The 16,233-nt window shown below is 33.6% G+C and overlaps 2 protein-coding genes, 1 long non-coding RNA gene and 1 other non-coding gene across 4 annotated transcripts; all 4 read left to right on the forward strand.

The window, feature by feature from the left end:
• The first annotated feature begins 7,132 nt into the window (after positions 1 to 7,132).
• TRNAW-CCA (transfer RNA tryptophan (anticodon CCA)) lies at positions 7,133 to 7,204 on the forward strand. The gene has a single exon. It is a non-coding gene; the product is annotated as a tRNA-Trp (tRNA).
• Positions 7,205 to 7,398: 194 nt separating this feature from the next.
• Positions 7,399 to 8,625, forward strand: LOC114720418 (pentatricopeptide repeat-containing protein At1g61870, mitochondrial-like). The gene has a single exon (XM_028906065.1). The coding sequence runs from the start codon at positions 7,399 to 7,401 to the stop codon at positions 8,623 to 8,625; it is 1,227 nt and encodes a 408-aa protein (XP_028761898.1).
• A 1,904-nt stretch (positions 8,626 to 10,529) lies between these two features.
• LOC114720393 (probable serine/threonine-protein kinase PBL23) lies at positions 10,530 to 12,463 on the forward strand. The gene is made up of 5 exons (XM_028906043.1): positions 10,530 to 10,697; positions 11,057 to 11,238; positions 11,335 to 11,524; positions 11,646 to 12,037; positions 12,251 to 12,463. The coding sequence occupies exons 1-5, from the start codon at positions 10,559 to 10,561 to the stop codon at positions 12,449 to 12,451; spliced, it is 1,104 nt and encodes a 367-aa protein (XP_028761876.1). The 5' UTR covers positions 10,530 to 10,558; the 3' UTR covers positions 12,452 to 12,463.
• A 52-nt stretch (positions 12,464 to 12,515) lies between these two features.
• Positions 12,516 to 14,004, forward strand: LOC114720348 (uncharacterized). The gene is made up of 2 exons (XR_003737968.1): positions 12,516 to 12,593; positions 13,589 to 14,004. It is a non-coding gene; the product is annotated as an uncharacterized LOC114720348 (long non-coding RNA).
• The last annotated feature ends 2,229 nt before the right edge of the window (positions 14,005 to 16,233 follow it).

The following is a 16,233-nucleotide window of genomic DNA, read 5'->3' on the forward strand; positions in this document are numbered from 1 at the left end:
AGAGTTTGCTTTAATTATCCTATTTTAACGTGTGTTTGGATGACCAAAAACACTTGTTAAAAATATTTTTTATAAATAGATAAATTTTTTTATATATTTATTTTATATATTGTAAAATTATTTTTAAAATTATAATTTTGTTTCCATCCAAATACTTTTTTAATTTAGACATCTTTTCTCGTAATTTTCATACCATCATATCAACATTTAATTCATGTTATAAAATTTATAGTAAATTTATAATAAAATAGACATTATATTTAGAACAAGGGGGTATTATTTTCTGTCATTAATATAAAACTTAATTAATTAATTTAGAGAGATTAATAAAGCTAAGTAAATTACTTTAAAAAAATTATATTTATTGTTTTTCTCTAAACTAATTTGTCTTACTTATAAATTGATATACATAATATAATGATATACATAAGTATTTCAGGAGATTATGTAATATAAGTTATAATTAAGAAATTTATTTAGCTGTTTAATTTTTTAAAATTATTTATTAAGTCTTATATATATTTTTGGCCAAATAATTGAGTCTTACATTTAACAAAAGATTTATATAGTTTTTTAGATTTCTTGTGAGATGTAAATACATATGTGATGTGTTATGGATAACAAGCTGATTGTGGTGATTAATAAAGCATTAAATTTATAGAAAATAATATTATAAATAATACAAATCCTCTCAAATTCTATCTAGTTTATTAAATGTTTGAGTTTGCATTATAAAATGGTTGTATAAATACATAAAATCAAATTGTTTTAGAATAAAATACTTGGAATGAGATTTATACACATTAGTAAAAATATAAAAGTAAATTAACTGTTGTTATTTAGGAATTTGAGTTTCAGGAAGTAGATGTTCATTGACTTCTACGGTTTAAGAGGATGACAAGTCCCTCTAAATAAAACTCCTGTTAAACTCAGAAAGTAAGAGAAAAAAATAAAGTTGATTGTATATATTTCAAAATTTTATATTTTTTATTTTACAAATTCATGCTAAATATTTTTCTTAAATATCATAACTGTATAATAAGAAGATCTGGCAGTTTTTTTTTGTTTAAATTTTAGACTAAACAATAATTTTTTTCCCTAAAAAATAAAAGAAAACGGACAAGGAGATAACCATAACCTTTTATAGAACACTCTGTACCATTGTTTCATGTTTTATCATTATCATTATGACTCCTAATCTTTTATAATGCGATAAAACTATAAAAAAAAAAAACAGAGAGAGAAAAAGATATGAGATAAATGGGCCCACATGACGTATATTTTAAAAACCCACATTAATTGGGTTAAAGACTTTACGGTGTATTCTAAGATTGCGTGTACTTAATACGAAACATTAAAAATAAAAAATAATCTAAGAATTGTAATTAAAAAAAGTCATTAAAAATATATTTAGTATGATTAATTGCTTGTTATGTAGAATTAGACAAATTCATAAAGGCGAGATTAGGAAGTACAATCTCCTCTTATAATATTCTTCAATTCTACATATATGAGTTTGTTTAGTTCTATGTAACAAACAATTTCTTATATTAAATATTTTTTTAATAAATTTTTTCAATTTTAATTTTAATCTCTACTCTTCATTTATAATGTTTTGTATCAAACGGGAGTGAGTGTAAAAATGTGGCAAAGCCACATAGGTCTGAAAAATGTTCATATGCTCGAATATAATACTACTTCCAGTCCTATTTATAAGAACTAATTGACTAATTTGAAAAAATTAAGAAAATAAGTTAAGTTAGTTATTTGTAATAAATAGGTGTTGTCTTTCCTAAAATATCCTTACCAATCAAGTGTATTAGTTAAAACTACTATTGTTAGAAAGACTATATTGGGAAAAAATACGTAAATATAAGAGACAAAATAGATTAAAGTCTTATATTTAGGATCAAAATAAAATTAAACAAGATCTTATATTAAGAATCGTTTTTTTTCAAACTAGGATATGCTCGAATATAATATACATACTACATTGAATAATAATATGACGTGAGTAGTTTCGGCAAAACCCTAACAGGAGTCGGTATGTTCACCAACCAGTCATGCGATTTTTAGTGTCTCTCTCTCTCCCCCTAACCAAAAATTTCTTTTTGTCTTAAGCGTAAATATAATCATAAAAATTGGAAAAAGCCGCAATTACAGTTAAAATGTTAACATGTGTGTTGGACAGTACTTTAGATTATTGTTTTGTGTTGTTTTACAAGTATGGGGACAAATTTTAATTATTAAAAAATTATTTTTAAAAAAAGAACTAAGTGCTCATTTGAATTAAAAAAAAGTAACATTTAAATCTTAATTTATAAATTATATGAAGAATTTTTTTTCCAACTTACCTGAAAATATTTGTAGATATTAAATGTAAATAGTTCGAAATAAGTTGTAAATATGTTATTAATGTAAGTGATCTTACTATTAATTTCATAGGATTACTGAAAAAGTACAAAAGGATCATATTTGAAGCTTGGGGGTGTTACTGTAGTTTGGAAAACAATTTTACTAAATTTAAAATAAATATATAAGAGAAATTTTGCATTAATTTAAACTTACATGAAAATACTTTTTAAAAATATTTTTGGCCTCTCTCTCAGGCACCACTTTGATTTTTGCCGGTGAAGTTTTAGATGGCCAGGCGCACGTGATTACGGAGTTATGCCTCCTCGCCACTTGGTAGTTGGTAATTTGGCGGCAGAGAATGACAGCTCCAGCGAATAATCGCGCGGCAGTGTCAAGCTTCCTTTTAGTTAATTATTATATTACTATCTAATTATCACCTAAGTTTGGTAAATATATAAGAGAATTTTATTAAATTCATTTTAATTTAAAAGCATAAACAAATAAAGCGAAGTTATGTACAGCGTTCAATATATTATTTTAATTATGCCATTCATTAAATTGAGATTAATAATTAAGGATGATTAAATACAAAAATAGATGGGTCGTACTAAATGAGGTATTTGTAAAAAAATAAAATAAAATAAAATTTCCCCTTAGGTTTTCATCACATCCCACGTTGTTCCCAAATTCTCCCGAGCATTTTCATCTTGCAATTACTCACAAACAAATAAGTAGATAGTGTCCAGAAGATTTTCTATAAGTGTTTGGTCCCGGGGGAATTGGCTAAAAATTTCCATGACAAACTAATTGGAGAATGAGACCTACAAAAAATATAAAGACGTGAGGCCCTCAAAAAAAAAAACCCACATTGCTTTTACGAATGTTAATTGTATATAACTAATCATTACTTGCATATCATGAATACCTACTTACATATGACTAATTGTATATAATGGATGCTTACTTACATATAGTTTCATTATATAATATGGATGCTAATTGCAGGTAATAGATTGTCACTTGTTTATGACACAACATATGATGGATGCCTACTTGTATATAAGTTTATTGCATAATACGAATGTTAATTTGTATATGACAAGTTTTCACTTGCATATGACCAATTGCATATGACAAATCTCACTTGCACATGATTGATGCCTGCTTATATATAGGTTTGTTACATAATACAATTGTTAATTACATATTATGGATGCTTACTTGTATATGATGTATCCCTACTTTTATATGGATTCCTATTGTATGTTATTGCATGCTATCAATGCTAATTGCATATGACGAATCTTCTCTTACACCTAATAGATGACCACTAGCATATGAGTTTTTATTGCATGTTATTGTGTAATATGGATGTTAATTGCATGTACAAATCCTTACTTGCATGTGATGGATGTTTACTTCTATATGAGTTTCTATTTTATTATGTAATATTGATGCTAATTACATATACAAGCAAGCATCCATCATATGCAAGTAAATATCTATCATATGCAATTAGTTATATGCAAGTGAGAATCATTCACATATAATTAGCATTCATCAGGGTAATGTAGTCTTTTTTTTTAATCATATTTTTTTTTGACATTTAAAGGTTTCAAACCTTTATATTTATTATATGTTTCATTTCCCAATCAATTTGTTAGAAGAGGATTTTCACCCAATTTTTTTTTAAATATGTGATTATTCTCCCACTGAAGAGCACACGCACGGGAGTTGAAAGTGAGAAGAGGCCTTGAAACATTGGGTAGCTTTCCTCCGGGGTGCAAATAAGATGAAGACTTAATGCACTTAATTAGAGATTATTTGGATGCCATTAATTGATGGAGATCTACGATTTTCTCCTGCAGTGTGAAATGGTTTTTCTGCTGTACAATGAGTAGGAATGGGTTAAATAGAATTTAAAACGTGAGGTGAGTCAGACTCATAATAAGAAGGTGCAGTGGTTGTCTCTTTATAATAATTGAATTATTCATTAAATATCATTATACATTGATTAAAAATGATAATTGAGAGCTAATTATCAAGATTTTGGGTTATTTGGACACATACTTCGTGAAATGGTTCATACATGTTTGTTGCCCGGTGCAACAAGATCAAGTTGGTATTAAAATAGCGATGTAAACTCGCTGAATGGCATATAGTTGAATCTTGTGTAAATAACAAAAAGGAAAAAAAAAAAATCCTTAAAACGTAATTGTTTAGCCCTTCCTTTTTCTTACTGTTCATTTAAGGGCTTGTTAACTATATTGTGCTTTGAGAATTCACCTTCTCTATATAAATCGTTCTTTGCGTTGCATTTTAAAAATCTGTTCTTCGTTTTTTTTTTTGGGCTATGCACACAAGATCCATCTAAGTATCATTTGATGAGTTCATATCATCATTTTAATGCCGTTTATAACACTTAAGTAGATTTTAACATTGTTACTTATTTAGAAACTAATATTTTAAGACAGCTTAAATTCTAGAGACTAAAGCCACAAGTTTAAAATTTGAGAGACGAAAAATTAAAATGATCCAAATTTTAGAAAGCAAAAATTATATTAAACCAATTTTTAATTTAGAGAAGAATCTGATGAAGGCCACTAAGAGTTTCTTGTTGCAGTCTTGCTGGTTTTAGTACTGCTTTTCAGTTTATATTAAAAATAAAAAAGCCTTAGAATCATAAAAAAAAAAATGTTTCACGAGGGAAAGCTTACAGCCAAAGCCCATGGAATTTAACTTCGAAAAAAAATTCACACCTGAGACAACCTAATTATAAATTGGAAAAATTTTCATGTAATTCCACATAAATAATAATTAAAAATCTCAATACAAGTGATGGGTATGTGTTATGATTTTTTGCATCAGAATACTGTTCAGAAGTATAAGACTTTTTAGTGGTTGAATTATTATGTGGGATTGTATAATAATTTTCATTCTATTCATAACTTTGAAAAGATAATCACAATAATTTTTTTGGGCTATAAAATAGTTTAAAATAAATCCTTGGGAGAATGATAGAAAAGGAAGTCGAAAATTACAAATCCCAAATCAGATTTAGTAACACAACTTTATTTAATATTGACATCTGAATTTGCAAATGATAATAAATTTTTGTCAACATTCTTTGTTTAGCATTGACAAACTCAATTATTTTTATATATTTTGATATTTTTTATATGGGTTTTGTCAACTTAATTAGTCTCTTTTGACATTAATTGATTGATTAATTGATTTAATATGTTTTATTTTGAATTATTATTTTATAGGGGCAAAATTGTCATTTTTTGGTTTAATTGTGACTAATTGATTTTTAAGGACAATTAATGCTACCTTATTTTTAAATTTTTGCTTGCAGGTTTTTGGAAAATTTTGAAAAAAATAAAAAATAAAAATAAAAATAAAATTAAAATAATAATAATAATAATAATAGGTGGGGCAAAACGCAACGTTTTGCCCCACCCTAATAATCCAATATTCATCATCATCAGCACGAGGCGGAGACCGTAGAGCTGGGGCGGCAAAACAAAAAAGAAGGCACACGCGAGGCAAGAGAAGACGCCGAACGCTGGAGAAGAAACGGAACACACACACACGCGACAGCGGCCGAACAAAAACGCGCACACACACGCGAGGCGCGGCTGGAAGAGATAGACGAACAGAGCACACACACGCAACAGAGCTGGGTGCGACGGAAAAAAAACAGAGGAGGCGGCGTGAACAGTGTTCCTCCATGGAAATTTGCAGCAGAACTTTGATTACAGCAACTCTTATGGCAATCCGTGGCTAAGGTCCCATAATTCTCTAATTCAACAATAATGGCAGGAGCTTGGATCATAAAAAGGAGTTTAGTTACTTTAATTTCCTGTCTAATAATTGCTTAACAATTCTTAGGTTTTAGGATAGTTATTCTAATTATTAGAAAATTTTGTATTGTTAAATCTGATTATCTGTGGAAATTATTGTGACTGGATTATTATTTAGTATTTGACATTGGGCTGTTTATAGTTTTGATTTCAATTATGATGTTGTGGTTATGACATTTGTATTGATTTTAGAGTTAATATATTGTGATTTTCTAAGGTGGTTTGGAATCTTGGATCATATTGTCTCTTGTTAGCTTTAAGTCTATTATTGTGGATTTAAGAATTTAATTAAGCATTGGTTTTAGTATCCTTAATTTCATTTTACTATTCTGGTTGCAGTTAGTAATTTGAATTTTTGAGAAAATATTTTGAGGCAATTCGAGGTGGCTCGGTTGTTGGATTAAAAGCTTAATTATAATTCTTAATTCATTGTTTTAACTCCCACATCTTTTAGAGTGATGATTGCCTGCGTTGTTGAATTGGAGGATTGATTATTATCATTGTTATTCGTGTGTTTCATTTTTATTTCTTTAATCTTTTTTCATTTTAATTATTTTTATATAAAAACAAAAAAAAGTATTTTAATTTCAATTTAATTCAAGGCATTTAGTTAGCAATTCTTCAAAATCAAATCAAAAATCCTTTTTATAATTTAGGTTACTTGCATTTATTTATTAGGATTTAATTTCGTTTTCGGCTCCTCAAAGTGAATACGACCCGGGTTGTACACTATATTGCATAAATTCAGTTAATTTTTGGAGTAACCCCAAAGCGACAATTAAGGGAAGTTATCTTCAAGCATTTACAATTTTTTTTTTTTTGTGTTAATGTCCTTGAATCATTGTTATGGAGATTTGCTTAAACTCAATTTAAACTTTGTAATAAGTAAAACTGCAATCCCACCACCAAGCGGATCCGTGGCGCAATGGTAGCGCGTCTGACTCCAGATCAGAAGGTTGCGTGTTCGATTCACGTCGGGTTCAAATCCCCATAAAATCCAGCTCTTTTGAGACGTTTCCCCATCAAAACGCAGCGTTGCATCGCATGAAGTTAAACTGAAGCAGATTGCGGTTCTAAGTGAGAGACTCACCGGTGGATCACTCGTCGCGCCCTCATACCAGCACTTCTCTCCATTTTCTTTGGCGGAGGCCCTAGATTCCCCTTCCCAGCTGCGACCATGTTTTTGGCTTCTCGATTTCGCCAAGCGTATCGCTATCGCTTTTACTGCACAATCGCATCAACTGCGAATTCATCTGAGGCTGGCACTGGCCAGAGTACATGGCCTGGTCCCTTTTCTCCTTCCTCGAGGGTGGAATCCAGGCCGGTTCTCGCCCGTCTCAAGGCCGAGGAGAATCCAGAGCGGATACTCGAGATTTGCCGCTCCGCTTCGCTCAACCCTGAGGCTTCTATTGATCGCATTTGTTTCTCCATTACCGTTTCCAAGCTCACGGCAGCCAAACAGTTCGAGAGTATTCGTCAATTGCTTGAGGAATTGAAGACCCGGCCGGACTTTAATGAGAACGACGGTTTCGCGTGCCACGTTATAATATGGTATGGTCAAGCCAACATGCTTGAAGATGCCATTCTCACTTTCAAGCAACTTGATCAGTTGGGTATTACTCGTTCCGTTAAATCGTTGTATGCTTTGCTTGTTGCTTGTCAAATGGCTAAGAATTACGAGGAGTTGTGTCGAATTTTCTGTGAATTCCCAAAAACATATGGAATAGAACCCAACCTTGAAACGTATAATATGGGAATCAAGGCGTTTTGCATTGCGGGTAAGTCTAGTTCTGCATATTCGATACTAACTGAGATGGATAGAAAAGGCGTAAAGCCTGATGAGGCTACTTTTGGGAATTTGCTTGCTGGATTTTACAATGAAGAAAAATTGGAAGATGTAGGGAAGGTGTTGCAACTGATGGTTCAGTATGGCATTAAACCAGGTCTTACCACCTACAACATTAGGATTCAGAGCTTATGTAAAATGAAGAAGTCATCGGAAGCGAAGGCGTTGCTCGGTGGCATGATGTCCAGGGGTGTGCAGCCAAATACAGCTACTTACTGCCATTTGATTCATGGGTTCTGTAAAGAAGGGAGGTTTAATAAAGCAATAAAATTGTTCGGTGACATGCGAACAAAAGGCATGAAACCCACTGCTACCTGTCACTTTACTCTGATTAGCTTCCTGTGCGAAGGTGAGCATTTTGTGAAAGCGTTTTGGGCTACCAAGAGATGTATTAAGCATGGTTGGATTCCACCTTACTCAGTAATGACAAGACTTGCGAATGGTTTAATAAGCATTTCCAAGTTTGATGATGCTAAGTTTCTTATCAAGCATATCAAGCAGAAGTTCAAGATAAACAATGCACAATGGGATGAAATTGAAGCTAAGTTGCCTTCGTAGGGATGACTGTAAACTCAGTCAGATGGAACCCAGAAAACTCGTGTCCTCTCATCACGTCCATTCATGTCCTGTCTATATTGATCGACTCATGAAAAATTATTAGGTGGATTGACGGAATTATGAATATGCATAGGAATGCTGGTACTTGACAATCTTACCATGATAAAACTCTGGATTGCCAATGCCTGACACAGTGATACTCATGCTCTACTTATGGTAGACAAATGAGAAGATCACAACAACATCTTGGTTTCGTTGATTCTGAGCTAGCTTTGCTGTGTTGTTGGATCGAGTGCTTACTAGTAGGGTATGAGTTATTATCAGGGCTCATCTTTATAATGTCAAGCCCCATTTCTATTCTATTCAACATCTTGGCCATCCTATTGCCACCAAGCTTGGCAGTTTTTATGTTCTCTTACCTTTTTATCTTCAAAGGAATCTATAATTTTGAGCTGTGAAGGAGCCAAAGCTGCTTTTGAGAGGCTATCTTGTAATCTTGTGTAGTCTGATGGTTTTATCATTGTCCAGGAATGATCATTTTCAAATGATGAATGTCACGAGGAAAATTTTCTATGTGAAGTGTCAGCAACAATAATGTGTATGTTTAGTTTGCCATGGCCAATCTTGATGACCCCTTGCTCTCTAATGTCCACTCTTCAAGTGGATCGTAATTCTCTGCAATAATAATGTATCATGTTGAGGGGGAAAATAATACTACTTCCGGTCCTTAATATAAGAATTGATTTGATTTTTAATTTGGTCCTAAATATAAGACCTCAATTCACTTTGTTTCTCATATTTATTTATTTTTTTTAAAAGTAGTCCTTATAGTAGTTATACATGTTAAAAGTTCAATCAAATGGTAGTTTTAGCTAATATATGATTAGTAAGAGTATTTTAGAAAAGATAATCCCTAATTATTGCAAATAACTAACTTGTTAACAAACTTTTTTAATCTACTCAAATTAATCAACTAGTTCTTATATTGAAGAACAGAGGTAGTACTACTTATGATCTTTATTATAAGACTTAATTGATTAATTTAAGAAAATTAGTTAAGTTTATTATTTATATTAAATATCTTTTATTTTTTTTAAAATATCTTTACTAAAACTATTGAAATTTTTAATATGTGTAACTATTATAAGATTATTTTTTTAAAAAAATAAATATGAGAAATAAAATAGATTGTAATTTTATATTTAAAATTAAATTAATATCAAATTAATTTTTATATTAGAAACAAGAGATAGCATGAATGACATAAAGGAATGTCTGAAGTCTCTTTTCTTAACATTGACACTTCTCAAAAAATAAAACTGTTTCTAAATTATAGAGTAAAAGGTAAGTAATGGTTAGAATTCAAATATTACTGTGAAACCAAAAATATCCCATCCATTTTTTGGAGGCGTGTTAAAGGAAGGGATCCTGCCTTCTAAATGTTGCACATTTGCAACAAACAAAATTTTTTTGCCTCTGAGAGAATTGTTTATGTAAATTTTATATTTATCGTTAAATTGTAGCGTCTAAAAGTGTGTTTAATCATGTGTTATGCCTAATTTATTTAAAGCCTCGTCTTGGAAATGGAAATTGGAAATGATGGATAAAGAAGCAGCTGAAATTAACCAAGTTATTAGAGATGGAAATGATAGTCAATCCATTTCCAGCAACTTTCTTTAAAATGAACCCATACTAAACTTGGGTGGATCACGTTTCCCCACACAAATGCCATTTAAGTTTGTCATGATCATAGGAGTTATTAGATCTATCTGTTTGATACCCATGTGTTGATCTATCAAGTTCTGGGTTTCGCTCAGTGAAAGTTCCTGATGATAATAATAATAACAATAATAATAACTGTTGTTGTTGTTATTATTGTTATTGTTAAAAACTTCATCAACTGGGTTTGTTTAAGCGGATTTGAAGAGGAAAAATGGGCTGCTTTTCCTGTTGCCTTACCCCGTCAGAGAAAGTCGTCGATGCAGATGGTCCAACAGAAGTTTCAAAACGCAGGACAGAACTGAAATCCTATACGTTGAAATCAATTGTTTCAAATATTTCACTCAAGACAGGTGCGTCAATCAATTGATGCCTCATATTTGAATTGTTAACCTTTTATTGTAGGTTAATATTGTGCAGACTTTGATTGATAATTTCGCTCTGTTCCTTAATTGAATTATCGTTCGAAATTGATGCACAAGAGGCAGGTTAGCTTTTCATTCGTTTTTCTGTCATTGATCTCCCGGATTTTGAGTGATCATTCCTGGTAACTTAAAAAAAAGTTTTCGACAATTTCGAGCAATCGATAAGAACTTGATTTCTTCAACGGGCTCATGAAAAATCCATAAGAATTTAGTTTGCATATTTGAACCTGTGCTCAACGGTTCTAATGGGTAATGCTGGTGATTGATTGAATTTTACGTAACTGCAGGTAGCAGCAGGCAGAGAAGGATAACTGCAGAGATACAAAAACACGGAACTGTACAAAATGAAGCTACAGTTTTCACATACAAAGAACTCGGTGATGCAACTGACGGTTTCAGCGATGAACACAGAATAGGCGAGGGGGGATTCGGGGTGGTCTACAAAGGACGCATAGAAAGCATTGATCAAGTCTCTTTCTATCTCTATTTCTTAACAGAGGTTTTCGTTTTCTGCTAGAGTTTCCTGCATGTTAGATTCATCTCGGGTTCCTCGTTTGGCTTCCAGGTTGTGGCTGTGAAGCAGCTGGACAGACAAGGAAGGCAAGGAACTAGAGAATTTATTTCAGAGGTTTTGATGTTAAGCTTGTTGAAGCATCCCAACCTTGTCAATTTGATAGGTTATTGTGTTGAAGACGACCACAGGATTTTGACCTACGAGTACATGCCCAATGGGAGTCTAGAAGATCACCTTCTAGGTAAGAAGACGCATAAGATTAAGAGATCATAATAAAGTAATATTATTTACGTGTTTTCATTAGCAGCTTTTGAATTGTTGTGATAGCCAGAAGCTCTTTTACTTAATGTTTTCTGTCTCAGACTTGGCTCCAAATAAGGCGCCTTTATCTTGGGACATGAGGTTGAAAATAGCTGAGGGAGCTGCAAGAGGGCTTGAGTATCTACATGAAATTGCTGAGCCAAAAGTAATATACCGCGATTTTAAAGCATCAAATATATTGTTAGATAGCGACTTCAATCCCAGGCTTTCTGATTTTGGTATGGCCAAGATGGGTCCAACACAAGGCCAACTTTATATCACCACGAGGGTCATGGGAACCTATGGCTATTGTGCACCAGAGTATGCTGCCACCGGGCAGCTGACGAGCAAGTCTGATGTTTATAGCTTTGGGGTTGTGCTTTTGGAGATAATCTCTGGCAGACGAGTTATTGACGTTACAAAAGCAGCAGACGAGCAGAACCTGATTCAATGGGTATGTTGCCATTTTTCTCCCTTTCAACAGCTGATGAATCAGTTTCACTCCAACGAAGAGCTGTTATGGGCCTAACATGGGTTAAACATGAAACACAAAATGGCTTTTTAATGACCTTATGTCAGTGTCTCGACTTCCTCTAAAGTTTTGTGGTTTGAACATTAATCTTCAAATAAGGCACTGATGGTTTTCTTTTTGTTTTGGTTTTTGCAGGCACAACCACTGTTTAAGGACAGAAGCAAGTTTACTCTAATGGCTGACCCCTTGCTTGACGGCAACTACCCTGAGAAGAGTCTATTTCAAGCACTTGCAGTGGCAGCAATGTGTTTGCAAGAAGAAGCTGAGGCAAGACCTTCAATGGGTGAGGTTGTGGAAGCTCTTGAACTTCTATCAAAGCCGAAAGATACAGAATAGAATCATAGACAACAGCTGGATCCATAGTCAGAACTGCTGGCCACATTGAATCATTTTTTGCGCGCTGTAAGACCAACAGGTGCAGAGTCATCGCCAAAAACTGGAGTTCATCGCAAAATTACGCTGTTACCACACACCAGAGGTACATATTTCACATCAGCGACTAGTACTAAAATTTGCAGTACAAAAATGACTACTTAATTTTAAATTTTGTCGTATGCGATTGTTAGGGTTACTATTAGGTACCATTATAATCAAGATAACACATAACATCACCTAGATAAATAGCCCACATTATGAGTACTAAATATTTTTGAAATCATATCTTATTACTCGTTCGATGAGTGAGATTCCCCATATTTAATCTTATTTCTCGTTTTTCCCTGTATTTTCTAATGCTTTTGTTTCACCTTTTAAATTTAAGTAGAATGCAAAGCCGTTGATAAATATAGGGGGTGTTTGGATGAAAACTAAACATGGTTTTAGAAGTGATTTTACGGTCTACAAAGTAAATGTGTGGAGGAGTTTATTTCGATTTGCGAAAAAGTGCTTCTGATGAAAACCAAACCATGGTTTGAGAAGCACTTTTCAGGATATCCAAACACTTCCATAAATGAGCTCTTTTGCCGATAGCTGCAGAAGAGCGTTAGATCTGAGAGAACACGCACACTCTTACTGCTATGATGCTAAATGCAGAAAGAGTCGCCAGACTGCTTGACAATTTGAACTTCAAAATGAGAAATTGTCCTACTCTGGCAGTGCAATCTTAAATACACACACACACACACACACAAATATGCTGCATGAATCGGTCAGTGCAGATTGACATGAGAAAATCGTGGGCTGGTTGAATGGTGAAAACAAGTATGTGATGTGTGATGAGGCATATACTCACGTTTAAATCTTAGTTGTCAATTTCTCAGGGCTAGGTCACGGGATTTTATCGTGATCCCCTTACTTTTGGCATCGATGACTTGCCTTTCACCAGATTAGAGAGGTAGATCAGTTGAACGGCGTGCAAATTGTACCAAACACTACCTGATTGTTGTGATACCAAAACCAAAAATCTAATTAACCTAGATAAACATTTGCATTATAGTCCAGGAATTCTATTTAATTGATTATTGTTTTCTGCAGCTCTGCATCTTCTCGTCTTCCTCTTCCAAGTCATAATCAAGAATCGAGACCCAGAAATTGGGTTTGGAATAGGCTTTGCAAGAAATTGTGACTACAATGTGTTGCCGAACTTTTTGAGAACTTCCTTTCCCTTCTAACTCAAACTTGGTGAAGTACTTAATTTTTTTCCCCTTCAATAGAGATCCAACGCTATCCTTGTGCCTGTAGAAACAGGAACTGGAGAAGCAGCCATATTATCTTGTAATTTGGAAGCAATAACTCTACTTTTCTAGTGTAATAGTTAGCTGTTGAGATGAAAGGTATGAAGGAGCATTATAGATGAAAAAAGTTTGAGTCATAGGTCAAAATTTGATTTCCGATTGGGAACACCTCATTTTCCTGTTGATTTTCAATGGAAATTTTGCTTATTTTCTGGACATGGCCATATCATGGTTTGCTTCTTTCCTCTTGTCTATTATCTATTGCAAGTCTTCCATGTTCCCTTTTATTTCTTTTCGTTTTTGTCTTTTTTAGTTTTTGAACTTTGTTTTCTCATGAGCATCTCCATAATGGGAGAATTAATCGTTTATTCATTAAACTATACACCAATTTGTAACTTGATCATTGAACTTCATTTCTGTGATTACTCCCTAAACTTTCATACTGTTAGTAAATTAGCCCCTATCAAGTCATGGCACATCCATGACAGCATCTAACAGTAGTTGATGTGGCCGAGAGAGGGAACGCAAGGAGGATAAATTGGCATTGATTGTATTCAGTGAGTTACAAAAAGTTGCAACATTGATGATTGAACTCGAACTTCATCCCAACTTTGAATTCAAACTTCTTTGGCAGCGTCTGAGACTAACAACACACTTTTTTGAAGCCGTTTAATCCAGTTAGCACCAATTCTTCTTCCACATGTTCCCTCTTTCAGCCACATCAGCTAGTGTTGGATGTCATCATGCCATGGATGCATGATAAGGAATGGAAAAAATAGAAAAGAAAAGAAAATACCGACTGCAAAAGTTCAAGGAGAATTTTGGGCAATATCCTCTTACGAATACCATCAATGGGATAAGAAGCATTATCATATGATATTGGTTAGTCAGATCTCGTTATGTGTTCGAAGAAACAAATTCCTGTGCAAAGTCGCTGCTCAGACATACTCACAAGTCATCATATAAATGGAGATTTTCCTAGTTTTGGTACTTCCTTGCTTGATAGTAGACATCTCCTACATACTAAAAAATATGGGGAGCACATTGCTATGAGCTAGTTCATTTTGTCCCCATTCTCTTATATGGTGTTTGTGAGCAAATCTTTCTCTTTTTCTTGGGTACAATCAGATTTTGTTTGGTAGTTTTCTTTTGCTTTTTTAAAAAGATTTGCCATCCAGTCAGCCAGATTATGGCAGTACTCTACAGTCAATGAAAATAAATCCTCACAGATGCTTTAAACACTTGAGGTGGGGAGATGTGCTGCCTCTTTGGATATCAACTTTTCTTATCGGACACCTGTCATACCCGCCATTACAATGTTGTATTTGCTGGTCTATGTAATGTTGTATATTTTGTTTCTTCATGACCAAAAAGTAGGCTGGGAGCTGTCGACCTATTATCTTTAACTTGATATTGCAAACGCAAAGACTCCATATAAGCACACATTCTATTAAAAATAGCAAGATCACAAGAGAATACTACCCGACAATCCACAGACATAGTAGTTCCCTTTTGACCTGTGCGAAAATTTAACCTCCCAAATTTCATCGATACCTTCAAGTGATAAAGATGTTGAGTGATTCCAACCACACTTCAAAGGATGAGACTCGTGCATATCAGAGATCATTTTCCCACGCAGCATGTGAAGTTTTGGTTCATCTACGTAGTTGGTGAAATTTCAAGGAGCGGCCAAAGTAACTAATTATATGCATAAAGAATAATCGTCTTCAAGAGACAGTACAAGGCCAGGCCTCCCATGTTCTTGTCAATTGAACAATATGGGCAAGGCAGAGTCTAGGCTTCCAGAGAGTTACAAGATTGACAATGTTATATTACAAAGCCATAATCGATCAATGTTAAGGTTTAAAAAGAAATAAGAGACTACTTTACATTCCTTATGTACGTCATTTCATGCCTCAAAATTAGACATCCACTGTACCTCTATAAGAATATGTTCAGTGTATATGTGTGTACTTTTAAGCGTAAGGGAACAAATCATTATATGCTCGAGAGATGGCACACGTACCCCAACCTTCGGTGTGAGGCGAGAGCCTGCTCCAGAGCAACCTTGATACCAGCACCCTCACGGAATAATGATTCATACAGTTGACAGACAAATTGTGACAGTTCCTCCTCGTTATCATCATAAATGTACGTAGTTTGTTCCTCAAGTTTTTCAGCATCGCTATCTTCCCAGTCACTTGATGGACTCTCAAGTTCATGCTCATCTTCCATTTCATCCTCTCCAATTTCAAATTTTCCATTTTCCAATGCATCATCTCATCTCCCGAGAACCATCAAAATGGGTTAACAGAGGTTCTGGGGGTTCATTCGAAGAACATACGACAGCTTTGGCACCAGAGTCTAGAAAGGCCTTGATCAGAGCTGCACTGGGTCCATGTAAACCAGTGCATATAATGATCCTGTCTCTCCATGCTCCAACCT

This window comes from Neltuma alba, unplaced genomic scaffold (genome assembly GCF_004799145.2).
Source record: "Neltuma alba isolate B1F8T4 unplaced genomic scaffold, ASM479914v2 tig00002219_pilon, whole genome shotgun sequence".
Classification (NCBI taxonomy): Eukaryota; Viridiplantae; Streptophyta; class Magnoliopsida; order Fabales; family Fabaceae; genus Neltuma; species Neltuma alba.

Coding starts and splice junctions, on each gene's coding strand:
- LOC114720418 (XM_028906065.1), top strand. CDS start 7,399: ATGTTTTTGGCTTCTCGATTTCGCCAAGCGTATCGCTATCGCTTTTAC.
- LOC114720393 (XM_028906043.1), top strand. CDS start 10,559: ATGGGCTGCTTTTCCTGTTGCCTTACCCCGTCAGAGAAAGTCGTCGAT. Junction 10,698..11,056: donor AAATATTTCACTCAAGACAG/GTGCGTCAATCA, acceptor ACGTAACTGCAG/GTAGCAGCAGGCAGAGAAGG. Junction 11,525..11,645: donor TCTAGAAGATCACCTTCTAG/GTAAGAAGACGC, acceptor TTTCTGTCTCAG/ACTTGGCTCCAAATAAGGCG.